The sequence below is a fragment of the Lemur catta genome, chromosome 5 (genome assembly GCF_020740605.2).
Source record: "Lemur catta isolate mLemCat1 chromosome 5, mLemCat1.pri, whole genome shotgun sequence".
NCBI classification, from domain to species: Eukaryota; Metazoa; Chordata; class Mammalia; order Primates; family Lemuridae; genus Lemur; species Lemur catta.
The window spans coordinates 69,774,003-69,794,391 of NC_059132.1; the positions used below are offsets into that span (position 1 = coordinate 69,774,003).

General features: G+C 37.6%; 1 protein-coding gene across 3 annotated transcripts in view; it reads right to left on the reverse strand.

The window, feature by feature from the left end:
- Nucleotides 1–719: 719 nt before the first annotated feature.
- Nucleotides 720–20,389, reverse strand: part of OTUD4 (OTU deubiquitinase 4) — a 42,907-nt gene continuing 23,237 nt past the window's right edge. For 2 of the 3 annotated variants that reach the window (XM_045552074.1, XM_045552076.1), the window contains exons 11-21: nucleotides 18,082–18,176; nucleotides 16,928–17,031; nucleotides 16,639–16,825; nucleotides 12,543–12,705; nucleotides 10,522–10,645; nucleotides 10,190–10,245; nucleotides 9,599–9,679; nucleotides 9,044–9,182; nucleotides 8,189–8,449; nucleotides 7,122–7,162; nucleotides 720–5,777 (exon numbers count right to left, since the gene is read on the reverse strand). In XM_045552074.1, coding sequence (XP_045408030.1) covers nucleotides 4,560–5,777; nucleotides 7,122–7,162; nucleotides 8,189–8,449; nucleotides 9,044–9,182; nucleotides 9,599–9,679; nucleotides 10,190–10,245; nucleotides 10,522–10,645; nucleotides 12,543–12,705; nucleotides 16,639–16,825; nucleotides 16,928–17,031; nucleotides 18,082–18,176 — 2,469 coding nt within the window. In that variant the 3' untranslated portion in view covers nucleotides 720–4,559. The remainder of the gene's footprint in view (nucleotides 5,778–7,121; nucleotides 7,163–8,188; nucleotides 8,450–9,043; nucleotides 9,183–9,598; nucleotides 9,680–10,189; nucleotides 10,246–10,521; nucleotides 10,646–12,542; nucleotides 12,706–16,638; nucleotides 16,826–16,927; nucleotides 17,032–18,081; nucleotides 18,177–20,389) is intronic. The other variant, XM_045552075.1, reaches the window with a different exon arrangement.

A 20,389-nucleotide genomic window follows, 5' to 3' on the forward strand; every position in this document is an offset into this window, starting at 1 on the left:
TTTTACTTGTCCAGCTAATTTCTTTCTATTTTTAGTAGAGATGGGGTCTCACTCTTGCCCAGGCTGGTCTCCAACTCCTGAGCTCAAGCGATCCACCTGCCTCGGCTTCCCAGAGTGCTAGCATTACAGGCGTGAACCACCGCACCCAGCTGAGACAACATAATTATTATTGAATACTAATAGGAAAAAACTTAAAAGGACCACTTAATCCATAAATATTCTTAGATGTTATGTACATTCCCATTTCATTTAGTGATTGCTAAAAATGGTAGAGAGCACTAGCTGTAAAATCACTTAAAGCTAGGTTCAAATCCAAATTTTACCAATTACTAGTTGCATGACCTTAGGCAAATAACTTGGCCTTAGTCTCAGTTTTCATTGTGTCTGTATACCAAGTAGGGAAAATATTAGTACCTACTCCATAGGTTATGTTATAAATCCCACATGGTTTTCAGTTGCACATATTAGAAGTATCTTCTGGCTAGAAAACTACAATGGAAGCTTTTTTTTTTTTTAAGAGAGACGGTATGTGTTGCCCAGGCTGGTCTTGAACTCCTGGCCTCAAGGGATCCTCCCACCTCAGGCCCCCAAAAGTGCTGGGATTATAAGTGTAAGCCAAAGCACCCAGCACCATCTCTTACTTTAAAAGTTTATTAAAATTCCTCTTTTTATATGCTGTATTATTTATTTAACCCTGGAACCGAAGAATCACAAGCAGAAGCAAGAGACAAAATTTAATATATGCACACAGTTTTATATATAATGCAGCATCACACCATGTAGGGCATTTACTCTTATACATTCAGATATGTTTGAAACACTTCTTAAGGCTACAAAACAACATAGAAAAATAAACAGGAATATATTCAACACTTACAAAAGTGATATGATAAAGAATATAAAGTACTATTTTCCTTTCAACACTTCAAAAGATATGTATATATACTTTTTTTTTACAAGTAACATCACAAATGATCACATCTTCACATGCTTTTAAGTATTATTTGTACTCAGTGTAAGGCTATTATCATTTTTCATACATAAATTTTTTCTAGCTCTCTAACAATGCAATTTTTAATCCATTCAAGTAAATTCAACCCCAAAGTTGCTGCTTCCCAGCATTAAGACATGCACCCACCCCGCTTCTAAAGATTTTCTAAAACTTATATTTCAGGGGAGAAAATTTCTTTAAAATAAAATCCCAATTAGTGGGAGAGTAAATGGCTGACACTAGTAGCAAAACCTTAGTTCTTTGAAATTGACATACTGGAAGTGAGCCATTAAAATTTTAAACAGAAACAATAGCATTTAGACATAAAATAGGGAGCAAAATACAGTAAACAGAAATAGTGTAGCCAAATCTGCATTCTCTTCAGCTACACTAGAATGGACCTTGCTTAGTACCCTTAAGTGAAAGACAAAAAGTTTACCTCATCTAAAACTGAAGATAATACAAATGAGGCAAAAATAAATATTGCTAGTTTCTAGGATGGCTGAATGTTTTCTAAACCAGAAATGGTTAGAAGGAACTTTATTGCACCAAGTCAATCATAAGCAAGTTTACAGTTCACAGGCATTTTAACTCAAACTTGAGTCACACAGGAAACAGTACACCATAAGAATACACAGTCTGCATCAGATAAGCTGTATCGGCATTGTGGTATGGGAAAACCTACTCCTGCCAGGTCAAGGCAGGGTCTGAGCTTAGGTCTGCCATGAAAATGAACTTGTGAGTTACCAGGAAACAGCATGAGGACGACACAGATGCCAGCATCCTGCTTCCACGGAGCACACAGGGCAAGAGTTGAAGATTTTTCTGGGAGGAAATGAATTTGTAGAAGAGACAGATACACAACAGTAAAAGGAAAGGGGGCTGGAATCAAGTTCCGCCAAAGCACCTAACTAAAACAAAAAGAGCAGGTGAGCTTTGGTCAGTCTAAACATTTGTTCTTCAAAATATGTACGATCATAATATGGTGAAGTTTCATAATTTCCAACTCAAAATACAAATGATTCTCTCAGTTCTATACTTTTGCTTCTATACTCTTACATAGAAATACATCTTATGTCAACATACAGCTAAAATAAAAGTGGACAAAAGCTTGCTTGGCCTTCAGTTTGACCTCAGCATAAGGCAAAATCCCCTGGACTAATTTAAAAACAAACCTAAAGGAAAAAAAACAAAACTGACCTTCATGCAAAGATTGATAATTTTAGAACTATTAAAAGTCAGAGTTCTTTTATTCCAGAGGGTCACTGAGAAAAGTACCATCTGCTAAAATTCTCTTTCAGCACTGTTTCCATCATGTCCTGGAGGTGAGATATGGCAAACAGGAAGCAAATCAGTGTTTCCTTCAGGAGCTACAGAGTATTCTGTTACTCAATTGAGGTAAGACAGTGACAGTGAAGAAATGAATAGTATTCTTTCCTATCCAATTTTTAAACATTTCCAGAAACTGAGATCAAACCCCAGGCAATAAAATGAAGGACACTGGAAACAGCAATTACTTTTGGACTCCTGAGATCAAACATATCGAACTTTCAAATCTGGTATTTATATCAAAATGTGGTTTTCATAGAAATTATCAGGTAAGCTAATCCTACATAAAAAAGCATGGGCTGAAAGTGGAGGACCCTCTAAATCGTCTCATTCCATAATTCAGCCATTGATGTTAAGAAAAAAAATGGCTTAAGCAGTACCTTCAACAACTGTTCTACCTTAGAAGGTGACAACAAATTTGTTTCAACGGGTTCTCTCAATTTTTTCTTTTCCACACAACCATCCCAGTCTTTACAAATTTTTACCTAGCACCATCATAATAAAATGTTATCTGTCAAAGTGCTCTCTAAAATCCTATGTTACAAAATATCTAAATGCTAATCACTACTCATCAGCAGTTACACAGACATTAGGTAATTAAAACAGCACAGAGGTAAATAACCATTATTACAGTACAGTGGAAATTCACTGAGCCTCGCTGGCATCCAAACATTCCTACAGATTATCAGAGAACCCAGAAAACTCATCTGCTTCAGTCTGTCAAATTCAAGTGAATTGTATTTGCTTTTAATTTGCTTGGGGGGGGGGGGAGGAAAGCCACCACATCTGTTTTTGGCTAGGTATATTACACATGGCATGCAAAGAGAAATTCTACTATAATATTTGCATAGCACTCAGACTTCCTGATCAAAAAGTAATCTCAACATAAAAAAAAAGGGTAGATTTTCACATTGGTATGTACAAATAAGAAATACAAGCTACAGTTATTTTTACAAAGTAACACAGATGAACAAATACTGTGTTAATTCAGAGAGTACAATCTCCAAATGAGAACAGAGTGCAACATGCAAAGGAAACCTCTAGTGAATACTGCCAAGATTGGAAGGAAGCAGGATCAAAGACATGTTACCTACCCTGAGGGTAACAAGCTATAAAATGCAAAGCAAAACCATTTTCTAGCAGCATCCTCTAGAAAAGAACTAGAAGTCACAATCATCTTATTCTTACAATAGTTCCAGCCATGACAAGTTGAACATGCAAATGTAAAGTGATACACAAAACCAATGGTGCAAGGAGAAAAACAAAACAGTAACTCTCTGTAGAAACCTGTCCAGCTAAAAATTTTTTAACATTTCTTCTCACAAAATATTTAGAATCTGTCAGTGCATTAGTGTTAAAGTGGCATTTAAAAAGTCTGCAGTTTTAGCAGATGCAGATTATTTTCAAAATGCATAGCATCTACATTTCTTTCGAGTAGGCACCATGATATTTACACCAGTGCTAAGAATTCTTGGTGGAAACAGCCATTTCATTGAATTTCCTACTATTTCTTAACCATCTATTCTTGTATGCAATCTCAAGTTCAACAAATACTCACCAAAATTCAAAAATATGCCCTATGAATATTAAAAGAACTATATACAACATTTCCAAGACACAGGTTAATAGGCTGCCTTATGTGTAATATTAAAGAGAAGACATTATTCAAGTTTGACAGATATTGAGATGAAAGGCCTTTGGGTTGGAAGCATTTTAAAAGACAACAGTGTTTTAGGCTGAGAATTGTTTGAGCCCAGTTCATGACTAAGGCATTGCATAATAAAATATACATTTCTATTTGGTGCAATGTTATGTTTTGGAATCTATAGTGTGTCAAATGGTATATTTTCTTGTCACTTTAGTGAACACTATAAAGCACACATTTCCAACATTTGAAGTCAAACTTATATAAGGAAAAAAAACCAAACACTAAATCTATAATGTTTCATATTAAGCTGTTTATAAAAAATACTTTAACAAACTTATCTACTTTGTAAGGAGGCAGTCACCCGATAAACAAATCAAACAGATTTTGAATGAAGAAAACTAGCAATGCCAGGAATTCCACCTGCCCCCTTGAACTCATGTCCAGAATCTCGTCCAGATTGGGAGTGAAGGTAAAGTGGGGGTGGAGGGGAAATAGTTCCAATTTGGGTTTTTATTTTATGTCTTTTTTTTAATGCGTTCAGAAACATTCCACCTAGGAAAGGGTTTCTGCTCGAAAATACTCCAGCAGCAATCAAGTGTTCTGTCCCCTGTGGCCATCTCCCATCCCTGATCTCCTCCTGTCTCCCCTGTATGGCCGTCCTCTGGTATTCCGATGGTACTGATAAGCTTCCTCCCGGCTTCTGCCTGGCTGTCCTTTCCAGGACTCCTCACCTCTCACGTGCTGATACCCACCCCTACCAGAATAGCCCCAGTCACTTTTGTATTTCCTGCCTCCGTAAGTCTGATTATAGAACTGCTTGGATCTACCACTTCTCAAAATATTAGACACTTCATTTTCATCTTCTGAACTCTCTTCTTTTGGTCTTTGCATTCTGCTGTCCACAGAGCTGGCCCCAGGGCTGACCACATCAGCAGCAGTCTTGGGATCTTTTACTTTTTCCGGTTTTTCTTTCTGACTCTGAATGGTCCTTTTAGGCTCCAGTTCAACAGGTACAGTTTCTCTCTCTCTGTTTAGAATCTGAGTGGGAAGATGAATCTTTCCCTCTGCAGCAGGTGGAATGGCAGCCAATACAAGATCTGCCTTTCGTGTCTGGGACGACTGCTCCGCCCGGCCTTCGTGCTTACTGCTCACACTTGCTTCAGGGAGAGAATGTGCACCTTCACCCCTGGCTTCTGGAAACTCATCTGCTGCTGAAACTGAACCACATTCTTTAGACAGATCCAGATTTTCCAGGGGCACATCCAATTCTCCTTTCTCATCAGAGGGGAGGACAATATTCTGCCTCATCACCGGATTTTCTATGAATCCCTGAAAAGGGTACCCATACCAAACATGAGGAAAGAAAGGAGGCGCAATAGGAACTGGGCCTAAGAATGGATTAGGTCCAAAGGACGGTTGTGGGAACATATTCTTGCCACTTAGTGACTCTTCATAATCAGCATGAAGAAGCTGCCCAGGGTTCTCAGATTCAAGGTCAGCCTGGTAAGGTAATTGTCCATGACTTTCAGACACCTGAGATGGAGGGATAACCAGAGGTGAAGAAAATGTTGGCTGTCCAATCTCTGGCTGTGGCATTTGACCATTAACACTGGCCTCAGTCTGCATAGGAAAGTGGGCATCGGTACAGGTACAATCACTTTCATTCTGAGCAGAAGGAGCTTCTTGGAACCAAGGATTATGAGGATACACAGGGACAGGGACCTTTGGGTACATCCTGCAGGCTGCCAGGTAGGCCTGGTGCAAAGGGTACAGGTAAGAATGTGGGGCCCACATAGGACAACTATATGCCTAAAAGAGACAAAAAACAGGAAAGTAAACAAAAAGGGAGGCAAAAGAAGTGTGAGTGGACATCTGTCTAAAAGTACAGGGCACAAAATAAGTTTCTCATGTCTACAAAGACCATATAATCTATAGTCCAAATACTAGATCACTGTGATACCCAACATGAAAAGCAATTACAAAATCAGACCATTGCTTTAAGACTCCATTCTTTGCTCCAGCCCTGGAACTAATCCAAAGTCCTGATATAAAGGTTGACAGTATTTCAGTCACTGGCTGTTTAGCTACACTTGCATTCACATTCTAGCTCTACCACTAACTCACAGTGTGACCCCCATGCCAGCCAGATAGCTTGAGTGGACCTCTTCTACCAGGGAAACACTGGTATAAGAGTAGATGGTCTCCAACATCAGGACTCCATAATTCTAGGAGCCTCCAGAGCCCTCCAACTGTAAGGATTAAATTAAACTTCTAATCAGAGAAGGGTAATGTTGAAAATGAAATACTCCAAATCCTTCCTCTGCAGTGTTCAATTAAAAGCCAAAATAAATGTGAATAAAATATAACCAACCAATAGGCTAACCAATTTGATAAAGCCAACATTAAGTAGATTAAAACTAAGCACTGAATGCAGCAGATGGTAAAATTAATCAAGTCTCCTTTTATGCAACTCGTCAGTAGGCTAGGGTAGGGCACTTCATTTCATATTTTAACTGTCTATAACCCACAGAAACTAATCTAGGACAGGAAACAACCTAGCATTGATAAGGACATAGGGTTCTCCAGCCCCTCTTTCTAAGAATAGCTACTTCTAGGTTGATCCCTTCCCAAAAGATGTCTGCTGTGCTAGAGAACACCCACACCATCTTACATACGAGTGCTTTCACATGTTACTGCCTTTGATCCTTTCAACAACCGAGGCAGATAAAGAGTATCACCCCCATTCCATAAACGAAGAAAGCTAGGCTGAGATGCACTAAATGGCTTGCCCAGGGATATACAGCTGAAGTGTGATGGCGCAGAACTTCAAACCCAGATTTTCAGTTAATTAATTCCCCAGTGAGGGCATTTCCACTAGGCTACCTTAGGGACTCAGCCATTTCTTGAATATATTCACAAGGTTAACTCATCACCAATTAAGAAGAAAAGCAGGCAAAAACTGGAGCCTCTACGACCAACCACCAAAAACCAACTGTACAGTACTGAAAATGCTAGTTCTTAAGGTGATGAGATTTGGTAAACCTTAGGTTATTAACTGACAGGACAGGAGTTAACACTATTTCAGTAGTAATAATTTAAAACAGCATTAACTTAAAATAATGAAAAAACTTTAAAGTGATAAAATGTAAATACCTTCACACCAAGATTGAAGAAGAATCGAAGAATGTTCTTATCTGAAAATAAAATAATCACTAAAATTATACACTGACAGTTTTTGTCATCCTCAATCAAAATATATAGTTTTAATAACCACTTTACCTACTATAATTGTTTTCTCTACACGGATACACACATAAAAACTGGGATGTAACCAAACAACAGGCTGTCACTATATGGTAATTCCAGATGCAATATGCTTTGTTGATAGTAACATCTAAATCCCAAACTGACATAAATTGAGATTTTTATCTCATTAAAACTCAATCTGGGTAAAGGAAATTTAGGTGCTCATTATATATCTAAGCTTTTCTGTGGGGTTTTAAGAATTATGAAATAAAAATGTTTGGGGAGAATGGTAAAATCAACATAAACCTAACTTATTAATAACATGTTTAGGAGGATATTAGTCCAGATATTCATTGACCATTAGCCAGCTACCCATACACTCAAACATCAAGCTACTGACTAATAAAACAAAATAAATCCACGTAAAGAGCATATAGAAGTCACTGCATTCTTTCAGATTTACAAATAGGAAATTTTGCAAACTAAATATGGGGGGATAAATTCCTTAAAGATGGTAGCAAATTTTCAAAATTTTTTAAACAAAAATAAAATAAATATTAAGTATAGTACTATAACAGCCATTATATATTACAATCACTCTTCTCCATAATGTTTTCATAGATAAAGTAATATGAATAGTTCCAAAATAAGACCAGTGTTGAGAAAACTCAGTAATGTTTAGGTATTTAGTCAAATAATTAAGATCTTAATTCAGAATGGCTTCAAGGCTGGTTATGAAAAAATGACACAGGGAGAGGGGGGGCTGTTAAAACATACAAAAACATTTTCTAACAAAACCATGCTGAAAAAGAAGTGAATGATTAATAGCCAACCCTCTGCTCTCTTTCCCCAGTCCTTCCCTTCAGCTTACTAAAAAACCAGACCTCCAACCTCTACTTACATCTCTGTATTTCTCACTAAACGTGTCTGTACTTGATAAATAAAATCAATTTGAACTTGGAAAAGGATCTCACCTTTAGGCAGGTCCTCTCCAGTCTGACACAGTGAATAAGGTGGTACAATGGCTCGATCTCCCTTTTCATTATAAGGAAACCCAGGATAGAGTGGGTCTTGGTAAAGGCTCAATGTCTGAGGCAAAGGCATCAAGGGCTGGTTAACTGCCTGTATTGACACAGGAACTGGAGAGGGTGTTAAATGAGCTTGGGACACAGCAGAATCAGGTCCAGTGGTCAGAGTCTGTGTCACTGACAAAACAGGAATTTGAGCAGGGACACCTACAAAAGAGAGGGAAAGGAATCAAAAACGACAAAAAGATGGAAATAATTCCCTCTACAAATATAAGTTTACATTAAACTGTAAAGAATGCTGCATAACTGACATAGCTGGTAACATGGTGCATAAACAATCAAAAGAAGTACTTTTTATATCAACTAAGGACCCTCCTGGACACACAGGAAATGAGCCCAGGAAACAAGCTTTGAGTCAATGTCTTCTAATAGTAGCTCCTGCAAACACGTGTAAGGCACAGGGCCCTGGCAAAGGGTTCAAAAGGGGGCCATAAAGAGCTGACCCACAGGGAAAGCATCAAACTGTGGTGCTGGTTAGCGCAGAGCAACCAGGGCATCCAGAGTGGAGACAACCAGCTCAAACATCATGCTCCTGGGATTACGGGGACGTATCTCAGGTGAATATTGCCCAAATGAAGTTGGCCATCTCATGCTGGAAGCAGAGCAAAGCCGAGGATCACAGAGAGCTCTGTAAGGCTCCACACACCTAACCCTGCTCTGAGGTCACGTTCACACTCAAGAATCTGAAGTCTCTGACTTGAAAGCATTTTGTTGGCTGGATTTTCTAAATTCTTCTCTAACCTGTTGGTCCAAAAGTTGTAGGTTCACTTGGCCAGGCTGGCACAGTGGCTGGTAAAGAAGGCACCGCAGGAGTTAGATGTACCTCTGGAGAAACCAGAAGGGGAGCTGGACTTGACAAAGACACATGTTCTGCTGGCTTCTTCAAGAAAGGGGGGGGGGGGGTAGGAAAAGACAAGAGTTCATTTTGCTTAAACACTGTTTTTAACCACCAGATGTTTATCTTGAGCTGCCGCTTTTTATACAAGCATAAATGGTCCTTCTAGTCTTAGAAATAAACACACACAGAGAAGTTAAGAATATGCAAACAAACTGATCCTACCACAAGGGTCTCTGTCACCCGGGCTAGAGAACAGTGGCCTCATCCTAGCTCACTGTAACCTCAAACTCCTGGGCTCCAGTGATCCTCCTGCCTTAGCCTCCCAAGTAGCCCAGTAGTCTCCAGCCTTTTTGGCACCAGGGACCGGTTCAATGGAAGACAATTTTTAATTAATCATACACAGAGCAAAGAAACCCAGAGAATGAAGCATTCAATATCAAATGCAACAGCGTACTTACCTGTTCTGCAGGAGATGGGCACTCTAATTTCTTTGACTTTGATGGTGATGAAACTCTTGAACATTTATCATCACTAATATTCTTTGGAGGCAAAAACAAAGAGCATAATTTTGTATTTCAAAGACCCACATTCTGCGATAATTGTGGTTTCCTTTTATAATTCACCCTACCTGCATCTGACAGAGCCCTCTCACCAATGAGTATTTTTTCCAATCATATCTGGCCTTTAATAGGTAGGTTAACTTTTGTCTGCACATCTTTATTATCAAAATACTGGGTACAGTTTTTACTGGGGGCATAACTTCAAACAGTATACTCTTCTCCCTTAAAAATATCAATCTACCAGAGTGATGGAGAGCATAAGCCACGTTCCAACAAATCAGAAAGGGCATCCTCATGTACCTTGAAGAAATGATTATGGTTTCTGAGTGACTTCTCAATCTCCATCATCTTTTCCCTGATTTTCTACTACCCTAATATATAGTTATAAAACACTGAAATCATCTCCACCTTCTCCTTCCACTTCTTCCTATTGTACTATCATGGTGTTAAGGAAAAGGAAAAAATGCAATTAGTGTTTAAAACTTTTACCTCCAATGTGCTTGGCTCAGGTTTTTTATCCAGGTGAGTATGTCCATGGATAGAGTCTACAACACATTAAAATAAAAAAGGCAGCATCAGCCACCACTCAGGTTTGAAAACAGAAGAACAAAACATGAAGATAGAGAAAGCTCAAGTATTATTTGAACCATGTTTAGTCAATGAAAAATGTAGTTGTTAGAACATTTTACATGCTTTTGCTGGAATCAATGTTCCTCAGCAACAGTCAGATATGTGACATTAGATAAATTGACATTAAATAAACTTAAAACATTTAAAAGAATTCCAATACATAACTTTAAACCAGTGGTGAAATAACTTACCTTTGTCTTTTCGTTCTTCCGTATCCATTCTCCGCCTGCTTCCTTTTCTATCGTTTACATGTGATGACTTTCTCTGGACGCTTGGGTTGCTACTCTGAGATGCCGACTGACTGACTGATGAGCTCTTTAAAATGAACAAAACCCAATATTTTGTGTTAAAGGTTTATCCAGAAATACATAAACAAAAACTCTGCAATGAAAGTTACTCCTCATACTTCTAAAAATCTCAGAATTCATAGCTCTATTTTCTTTACACTTCTGAAACTACAAAAGACAGGATCTAGAGTCCATATATACTCTAGATCAGTAGTCTTATATACTCTAGATCAGTAGTCTTATTACTGAGTCAAAAGGATCAGGCAATCAAATTTCAGCCTAAATTAGTAGATGACTTCATATCCCCATTTCAGGAAGCCACCCAGACCAAACCCTCACCTTCCAACTTACATTCTTTGCACAAACAATAGCATCTTCTGTACCAACCTTCCAAAAAAGCCAATGTAGAGTCATAGTCCTTCATGTGTGGGTGGAAAAAACCTAAGTGCAAATTAGCAGATACAGTACACTAGGATTCTTATCACTGAAATGCTACTGACTCTAGCAAATCACTTAAGCTCTGCAAGAGATCCAACGTTCCAATTGGTGAAACAAAGGGACTGGATGAATAAGTCAGGTTTTTAAGGTAAATTATCCCTGAACGTTCTAGGTTCCTGTTCTAGCACTCCAAATAAATGTTTCACACAGCTGAGAAGAGGATCTCAGCCCTCTCTAGCAGGAGTTTTCTAGAAGACAAACATGAGTCATTATCAAATCCAATATTGGCTCAAACTCCTTAGTCTAAACATGATGAGTACAAAGACCTCATTTTTAACAACAAAAAAATTGACAATCAGTCCCCACATTATAGTAGTTGTACTTTCACAACTCACTAACTGAAAAGAAAAAATCCAAAAAGATATGAGTATAAGCTTAAATGATTTATAGTTGTTTATTATATAAACATGATGGAAAAATGACATACATGATGTGAGAGATAAATGTACTTAGCACACAAACAATACCTATCCACAAATGGATTCGGGCACTTCTTCCAATAATTCCTGAACTCCAACCCCTGTGCCAGATTGCACTACTATTCCAGATGAGCTGTTTTCAACTGAGCTCCTCAAACCTCTAAGGAATTCCACAGAGACCAGAAACAGAGAACTGAATGTGTGGGGCTTTAACGTTTTATACTGGTACACTGAGTAGCCTCGCATAACCTTCCGTTTTGTTTGTTTAATCCACTGTTAAGAAAAGCGTCCAACCACCATCCTGGATCAAAGGTCATTTGGGTATGACTTAAAAAGACTTAATAGACCACAAGCACAGCGCTCCCAGTCACAAGAATGAAATAGTTACTCCTCCCCTGTGCCACCAATGAACCCACCTCCCAGGGCACATACTTCACTCTACATGAGAACAGTTTTCCCTTCTGACTCCCCACAAACAGTTAAGAAACCTGAAGGTAGAGAACATTTCTTTCATCAGAGAAGCATCCATCACAGCCCAGTGTCTGACCCGGGAAGCAAGGACAGAGCCACAGGATGACATGTGCTACCACCTCCAACAGCGAACACTCTGAAAGACAGTTCTCACTGCACGTATCAGGTCCTGGTGTGTTCAACAAGCAGTAAAAAGGGCTTCCTGATTTCATGGATGCATCTTGTAATGGGTTAACTAAATTGAGAACCTGCAAATTACTTTGCTAGCAAATTAAGCATGTTTTTGGTTCAAAAGAAAACACTAAATACTACAAGTAAGCAAACCAATATAATTGCCTAAACTCTGTCACCAACTTTTTAGTAGTATCTCTGGACCTCCTATTACTCATGAAAACTGTGAGAAGGGAGAACTACACCATCTTTAAGGTTCAGTTTAAAAATTATTCGTCTACCATTAGAAACTATGGTTTAATATATACAGAAACTGTATTAAGAGACTTCTAAATAATAACTTTTAAAATCTCTTTTTATACATACGGAAAGGGCTGGGAAAGCCTGTTCATCTCTGTTCTGAATCTCATAGAGTAAACGAGATTCTTCTATAGCTTGCTTCTCTCTGCGCTCTTCTGGGGAAAGGCCGAAATAGTTAGATTCTCGACTCATGTGATCAAAATCCTCAACTCTCTCACGATCAGGTTTTCTGTCAAATAAAACATTCTTGTCAGAAAAAGAAAGACAAAAGGTATTGAGTTCCTAAGATAAAATGATCTATTTTGCAATACAAATATTTGACTAATTTAGCTACACTGTGACATTTTACAACTTTTGGCACCTGGTTAATAAATTTTTAGCAAATGGAAGGTCCTATAGCATAAGGCTACCTTGCAGGGTCAAGAAGGAACAAACTTATTTCCAAGTGACACAGACATAATCGAGGTTTGTTTGTTTGGCTTTTTTTTCCTTTTCATGAGGGAAGAAATGTTAAGCACTGTATACATTTGTTATACCATATTCCAATACTTCCATAAGAATTCACTCTCAAAAGAAATGGAAAGTTATTAATTTAGGTCTCAAAAGCATTCTAATTTTCTGTGCTAAGTGAAGGAAAATAATCAATGAGACACCAAGACCATCCTCCACTTGTTGATGACACCACCAAGGGAGACAGAGAGCTGAAAAAAGAAAAACTAAAATGTGCCAGGATGAAAACTAACCTCACAGATTTAAGACTGCTGTCACTTCAATATAACTTTGGTCAAAGAAAAATGACAAGAAATTCATGAAGAGCGTTTGGTAGCCTAAAATGCAACCCTAATGTTTTTATATGGCTTGTAACTACTAAAGGCAATATGGACACTATTTCTACTATGTCTAATAGTTCCACAATAGTAGGAAATGGAAATCCAAAACCTCTAAGGAAAAATATATTGTTTGTCACAGTACAGAGATACCATCCTCCTAAAAAGAATGGGACGTACACTGTGATTCTGATTTTTTTTACCTCTGAAATAAAGAATAGCCATTTCATGTCCTCAGACAGTCCCACTTACAATCTCACACTCCAATTCCAACAGGACAGATGTCAATCCTGAGGGTACTGGTGAAAAAAGCTAAGCCGCAAATCTGGACCCTCAAAATCTTAGACCAGTCCTTCTCAAACCCCAGTGGTAAAAGATGCCAAAGAGGACTCAGCAAGCATCAGGACTCTCTGGAAAATTAACACCACCTTACCACTGTCTCCTACCATCCAAAAAAATTACCACTACTGTATGGTCTTCATCTTAACCTCACCTACCACATAGAGAAAACCACCCCTTTCTATTTTCACCTAGCTGGGAGAGAGATGTTCAGCAATAATATTTCTTGCACATCCACATTAATGAAAGCATAGATGGCAATCCTGCTTGGTTTTTTTTGTGATATTTTGTTTTCTCCAAAGGAGAAGAAAATATCAATGAGGAAAAAATGAAAAAGTGAGAGGCCATGAAGGTCTCATACCCAGCAATACAGTTCTTTTTTACTCTATAACTTGAAGAATTTAAAACTATCGTGTTAAATATTAGAAATAAACTTTAATGGGCTTTAATCAATTGGATTGTTAGCTATAAAATTCTAAACCTCAACTAGGTTTCTTTAAAATCTTACTTTAGATATTTAATAATCAGCAGTTTCTAAATTTGTTTTAATATACTAGTAAAATTCACCCTCACACATTTAGTGGCGAAGGCACATTAACCTATGGCTAACTGCAAATACCAAGAGGTTCCTATGCAATGAGTCACAATGTCAAATTCTCTAACCCATTGACTTGTCACATACCACCAAGTGTTTTTACATAGCAAGTAATATATAGCTAATACACATAAAAAAGTATCCCAATAAGACAAAGATAATACTTCTCTATAGCACTGAATTAAAAGTACTGTTGATATGAAACATCTGTCTGAGCATTCTCTCAATTCACAGGAGACTGGAGTCAACACCAGAAACACAAAAGATATAAAGTTAGTTTGTGATAAACATGTATATGTAAATTAGCCATTTTGTAGTCTATGTGTATTTCCTTTTTTAATCTTTAAGTTACGAGAGAGTATCCTTATGTCAAGGGAAAAAAAATGCTGCTTTTCTAGTCTACCAAAAAATGAGAATTTTATTAAAATCTCATTTCTGCCATGACCTTCCTATAGTTAGTTACTTTACACTTTTAGGTTTCCAAGGTTAATATTTAAAATAACTTAATCTCTTATACACTTTGCCTATATTGGGTAAGCTACCACCAAGTACTAGTGGAGTTTGATCAATGTCCTAACAAACTTCAGCCACAACTAGCTGATTAGTGGCACGAATTCTGTTTGGCAGAGGTAACCTACCATGGGCCCAAGTGTCCCTGCGTGTGCCAAGAATGCAAGGCTCTGATCACTCTTTATCCAGGGCATTTCTCAGGGTTCTGTTTGCAGTAAACAATCTTGACAGACAAGGTATGTCTTATAACTGATTTTGAATCACTTGTTCTCATCAGAACTTCTGAAAAATTGGACCATGAATATACACATATTTCTTATACATGTAAAAAGTATCCTTTGACAAAGGTCTCTTAATACTGGATGCCACTGCAAAAGGAAACTAGATCAATGGGAAAATACGGAAAGGAAGGAGATTTTATACAAAATAAATAAGCTTTTGAATGTTTTGGATTTTGAACACTATAAATTAATTTCCTATCCTAAATAACTTTTAACAGACAAAATGTAATGGATTAGGAGTATTAGTGTTTGTTATAGATTGAATTATATCTCTCAAAAAGATAATGTTCATGTACCTAACCCTGGGAACCTGTGCATGTGACCTTTTACAGAAATAGGGTCTTTTCAGACATAATCAAGTTCAGATACAGTCTTAGGTAGGCCCTACATCCAGTATGACTAGTGTCCTTATAAGAAAAGAAGAGACACAGACACATGGGGAGAACACCACGTGATGATGGAAGCGAAGTGATTGCACCTACAAGCCAAGGAACTCCAAGGACTGTAGTCAACCCTAGAAGTAGGAGAGAGGCATGGAAAAGATTCTCCCCTGGAGCCTTCAGAGAGAGCATAGCCCTGGCAACAACTTGATTTCATTTGTGAAAGAATAAATTTCTGTTGTTTTAAGCTGACCAGTTTGTGGTACTTTTGTTACAACAGCCCCAGGAAACTAAGACAATATTGGTAAGTGTCAGCCAAAGAATCTATAACTCTACCTGGAAGATGCTACATAAAACATCTTTAATGACAAAAAATGTTAAGTGCATTCCCAAGCAAGGGTATGCCCAAATGCCAGAAATCAAGGAACTAAAAACCAGAGCACTTAGCACACGTATAAGCTAATGCTACAGCTCTTCAGGCAATTGAGGAGGAGGCACTTGGGTGAAGGCATTGGCCACAGTAAACTAGGAAGGTTCCAGCACCCACAGGAGCCATGGCCATGTCTGCATGAAGAGAACAGTCTCAACTTAAGACACACCCTCTCAAATAAATCTCCTCCAAAGGACTATAAACTACTAAGCAGAAAGAGTAGACTAAGGAAAAATTAAAATCCACATCGCACAGGAAAATTATGACCCTTGGGTTCATCTGTTTCTGCATATTCAGTCAGAATGCTGATGATATTCATAATTACACAGATCTAAAACTTATAGCCCCATTCAGTATTAGAGACATTACCACAATCAAAACTTATCAGAACAAAGTAAACCAACAATTTTGGTTGGCTTAAGATCCTGTACAAACGGGAACATCCTCTCACCTTCCAAGGAATTAGGAATGCAATTCAGAATCCAGTATTTACCATATTACAAGCCACCAGAAAACTATTAAGTGTCACATTAAGATTTGACTGGGACAAAATCTCCCAAATCATTTGAAAAGGTCATTTAAAAATAAAGGTCTCATTCCCTGTAACATTATCTTGCTTTGTTTAAAGAGGATTCTAGACAACTGTAATCCTCACGTGGTGTTTCATCAACAATACTTTTAATACTATGCTAAACAAGTATATGAACCAGAAGTTGTAACAATTTAAATGCACGTAATGTGGCAAATACAGCAAATGCCTCTCACTTGCTTTCCACTTCTCTTGCATTCAGGAAGGTTACCTTATGGTCTGTGAGGGTGTCCTGCTAAGATTTTTGTGCTCACTGGAGGATTTCTGAGACTGTGACCCTGAAGAATGACTAGAAAATGCATGTTGTCTTACTCCCGAAGGATGCTGTAGTCGAGGAGGTAGTGCTGATGGGGCTTTTACTGGCTTGCTTGGATTCTTTGGCCCTCTGTAATCCATGTCTGTGACAAGAACCCAAAAATACCTCATAATTTTCCTATTAGAAACAATCCCAAATACCACCAACCCTATCCCAAAGAAATGATGACTTGATGTGCTCTTACCAGAATGGAAATTTTGACCAGAAGTGGAAGGTTTCTTTATCTTCTTCCCTGACACTGTGTTCCAGCTTTCTGGGGGAGATGCTTTGAGATTCTTTGATGTGTTTCTTCAAAAGGAAGAAGAAAACTTGTAATACCTTAAAATATTCTTAGTAAGAACACTTAAACAAATATTACCCATATTTTACTTTCAACTTATATAAGAATTTCCTGTTTTAGTTCTTACATAAAAAACAAATGAGAATTTAAGTACAAAGAGCATTTAAGCAACTCAGAACGAATTCTAATCAAATAAAATGACATAATTCAAAAGCATATTTTCTAACTTAAAAAAAAAAACCAGAAGCTAAAGGCTTTAATCAGTCTAAGCAAAAGATTAAGTAAGGAAGGAATGTTATTCTGTTGGATATGACAATGGCCTGTAGTTAAGGTGGGGAGGGAGGCCCTTATTCTGATAGAGGCACATACAAACATCAACTGGAGAAGTGGTGTGATTTCTGAATTTGCTTTAAAATATTCCAATTTTGTCCCCATTTTTAAATAAAGTATTAGGGAAAAAAACATTCGAAAATATTGCTAAATGCTGTGAGCTGATGAAAACAGGTGTTGGTTACATTGGGGTTCACTGTACTATCCTCTGTACATGTGTGTATGTTTATAATGTAAAATTTTCCACAATAAAGTTTAAGGAGGAATTTATTATCTTTTTTCTTTAATAAAGGCAGCAGCACTGAAACAAAAGGTGCTCTAAAATAACACTGTATAATACCAAGTCAACAATATTTTACTACGCCATCTGACAAACATTTACTGAATACTAACTACATGCAAGGCAGCATTGAATAAAATTAGAAATGAATCCCTGTTCTCCAATGCCCCCACTTTACAATCTAGTCTTTCCCAAACTGCCTTTGTGAAGAATGGCACATTTTATACAGTATGCAATAGGTATTCTTTATTTAAAATTTGCCAATGTGCAAAATATTAAATGTGCACATTTACTATTTTTCTAAAGGTCTAAACGAATATACTTTGTACACATGTGCAATACCTTTCACTGAATTTGCAAATACACAGGGCCATTTAAAAACACTCATGATTACATTAGGCTAAATGGAAGAAGCAATGAAATGCCTTAGCTGAAAAGCAGTACATACTTCTTTCCCAGTTCTTCAACCAAAACTGGTCCATTCTCAGAATGAACTCCTTGAATGTCAGCATTAGAAAATTTTCCATTGTGATCCAACCTAACCTGTTGAACAATTCCAGAAATAAAAATCAGTCACCTGCTTCCTTTGCGTTAATGGTCAGTTGTAAAATTTAATTTTGTTTTCAATTGAAGAGAAAACAAATGTTTATCGGTAAAGACAACATAAGTTCAAAAGGGTAAACAATGCAATCCGTCTCCCTAACTTCAAAGACCTTCATACCTCTACCTAAAAGAAAGAAAAATTTTTCTTCTTTATCCTTCCAAAATTTTTCTAAATTATTTTTTCTGAATAGTTCCAGAAGAAATAGGAACACAATCTATTAAGGGTCCAAACAAGACAGGCAGCATGTCCTGTCAGAAGGCAGGGCTGTGGTCCCACACATCCCAGGCTTCCAGGCCTGGCTTTTCCACCTACCAGCAATATGACCTTGGCAAGTAACTTATCCCTCACTACAGTTTCCTCCTATGCAAAATGGAGCTACTAATAGTACCTACATCACCAAACCCAGGGAGATGGAATAAGGGTGCACATGACACACACACAAAGGACATCAACTTGCACACAAGCAACCACTGAACAAAGGAGAGCAATTACTATTATAATTACTATTATCTGTCCATTTTTCTAATACTAAAAATGTATAACTGTGGTCTTTTTCTCACCCTAAAAATTAATCCATCAACTATTCAATTAGCACTACCCAATTGTAGATCACGACAGAGTAAGCCTTAAGGTTTCTTCCTACAGTCAAACGGCACACATTGAATTGTGCACCTGCCAATCACTGCACCAGAAGTAAAATATACAGGGCACTACTATATATCAAAGTCCTCAAGCTGATGCTTCCTTCTTCATCATTCACAATAGGATACTTTTCTTTCCTCTCTTCAAGAGTTTCACAATTAAAAAGACTTTTCTGAACTTACTTTTATCAAAAGTTTAAACATCTTACATACTTTTAGTAAACAAAAGTCACCTTGAGTCATCTCAGTTTAAGATTTCAATGAGATTTTATCCAAATAAAATGGTCAAGTAGCAGAAATAAACAAAATATTCCAAAAAGGGAAAAATTAAAACAAGTATCTGCTTTACCAAAAGCGATTTCAACCTCAAAGGAAATATGCTTCATTTAAAATAACAAATAACACAATTTTAATGATACAGCATTAGATAAGTAATCTTCTCTGTTGAGGGGAGAGAGGTCTCTAAGCCCTGGGTTTAATCTTTTCTCTTCTGTTCTCTTTCAAGTTTTCCAAAACAATGTGTTAATATTAAAAGCTTCCATAACTCTGTTCTACAATTATAGAGCATTCCTGATAATCCTGTAAGGAAGCCCGTGAATGAATTGGATCCTCTTCTTCCTCACCTTTCAAATACCCCAGAATCAGAACTATCAAAGGTTCTTAAGGTAAAGCCCATCACTGACTGATGCCTCAAATAGAATTCTGGTCAGATACTTTTCATGAAAACCAATTTATCCAGAAGTCAAGAAGAAATGTTTGCCAATAGCTGTTTCCAAGTAGCTTTTAAAAGGCAACACTTTTTAATGGAAACCACTTCTCATAAAAATTAACTTTCACATAATATTTTTTGTGTGTCTGGGGGAGCTGGTTCGGTTTTTGAGATAGTAGTATTTTTCCATAAACAAAGAACAGAAAAGAGACCTTGTAAACTATCTTATCTTTAGGCAAGGATCTTTCTTGCCTAAGCATTATTGACACTTTGGACTAGATAATTCTTTAATGGAGGGAGATAGAGAAGGGAGGCTGTCCCATGCATTACAGGATGTTTGGCCATATCTTTGGCCCCTACCCACTAGATGTCAGCAGCACCCTCCCAGTTGTAACAATAAAACTGTCTTTAGTGGCTGCGTGCGGTGACTCATGCCTATAATTCCAGCACTTTGGGAGGCTGAAGCAAGAGGATCACTTGTGGCCAGGAGTTCGAGACCAGCCTGGGCAACACAGCATGATCCTGAGGCCCCATCTCTACACACACAAAAAAATTTCTCCAGACACTGCAAAAGTCTGGGGGAGAGGGGGTCAAGAATCACCCCAGGTTGAGTAACTGATCTAATCCAACTTTTCCCTTCAACAATCAGCTACTCAAGTCCAGGGTAGTATCTTATTCAAAATAAATGGCAATACTTCTTTTATGGCTCACTTTCCTTCTTCAGTCCTACAATAAACATTATCTACGTATCAAAATCTTTCAGAATGACTGCCATAAACAAATTGATCTATAAAGTCAATTT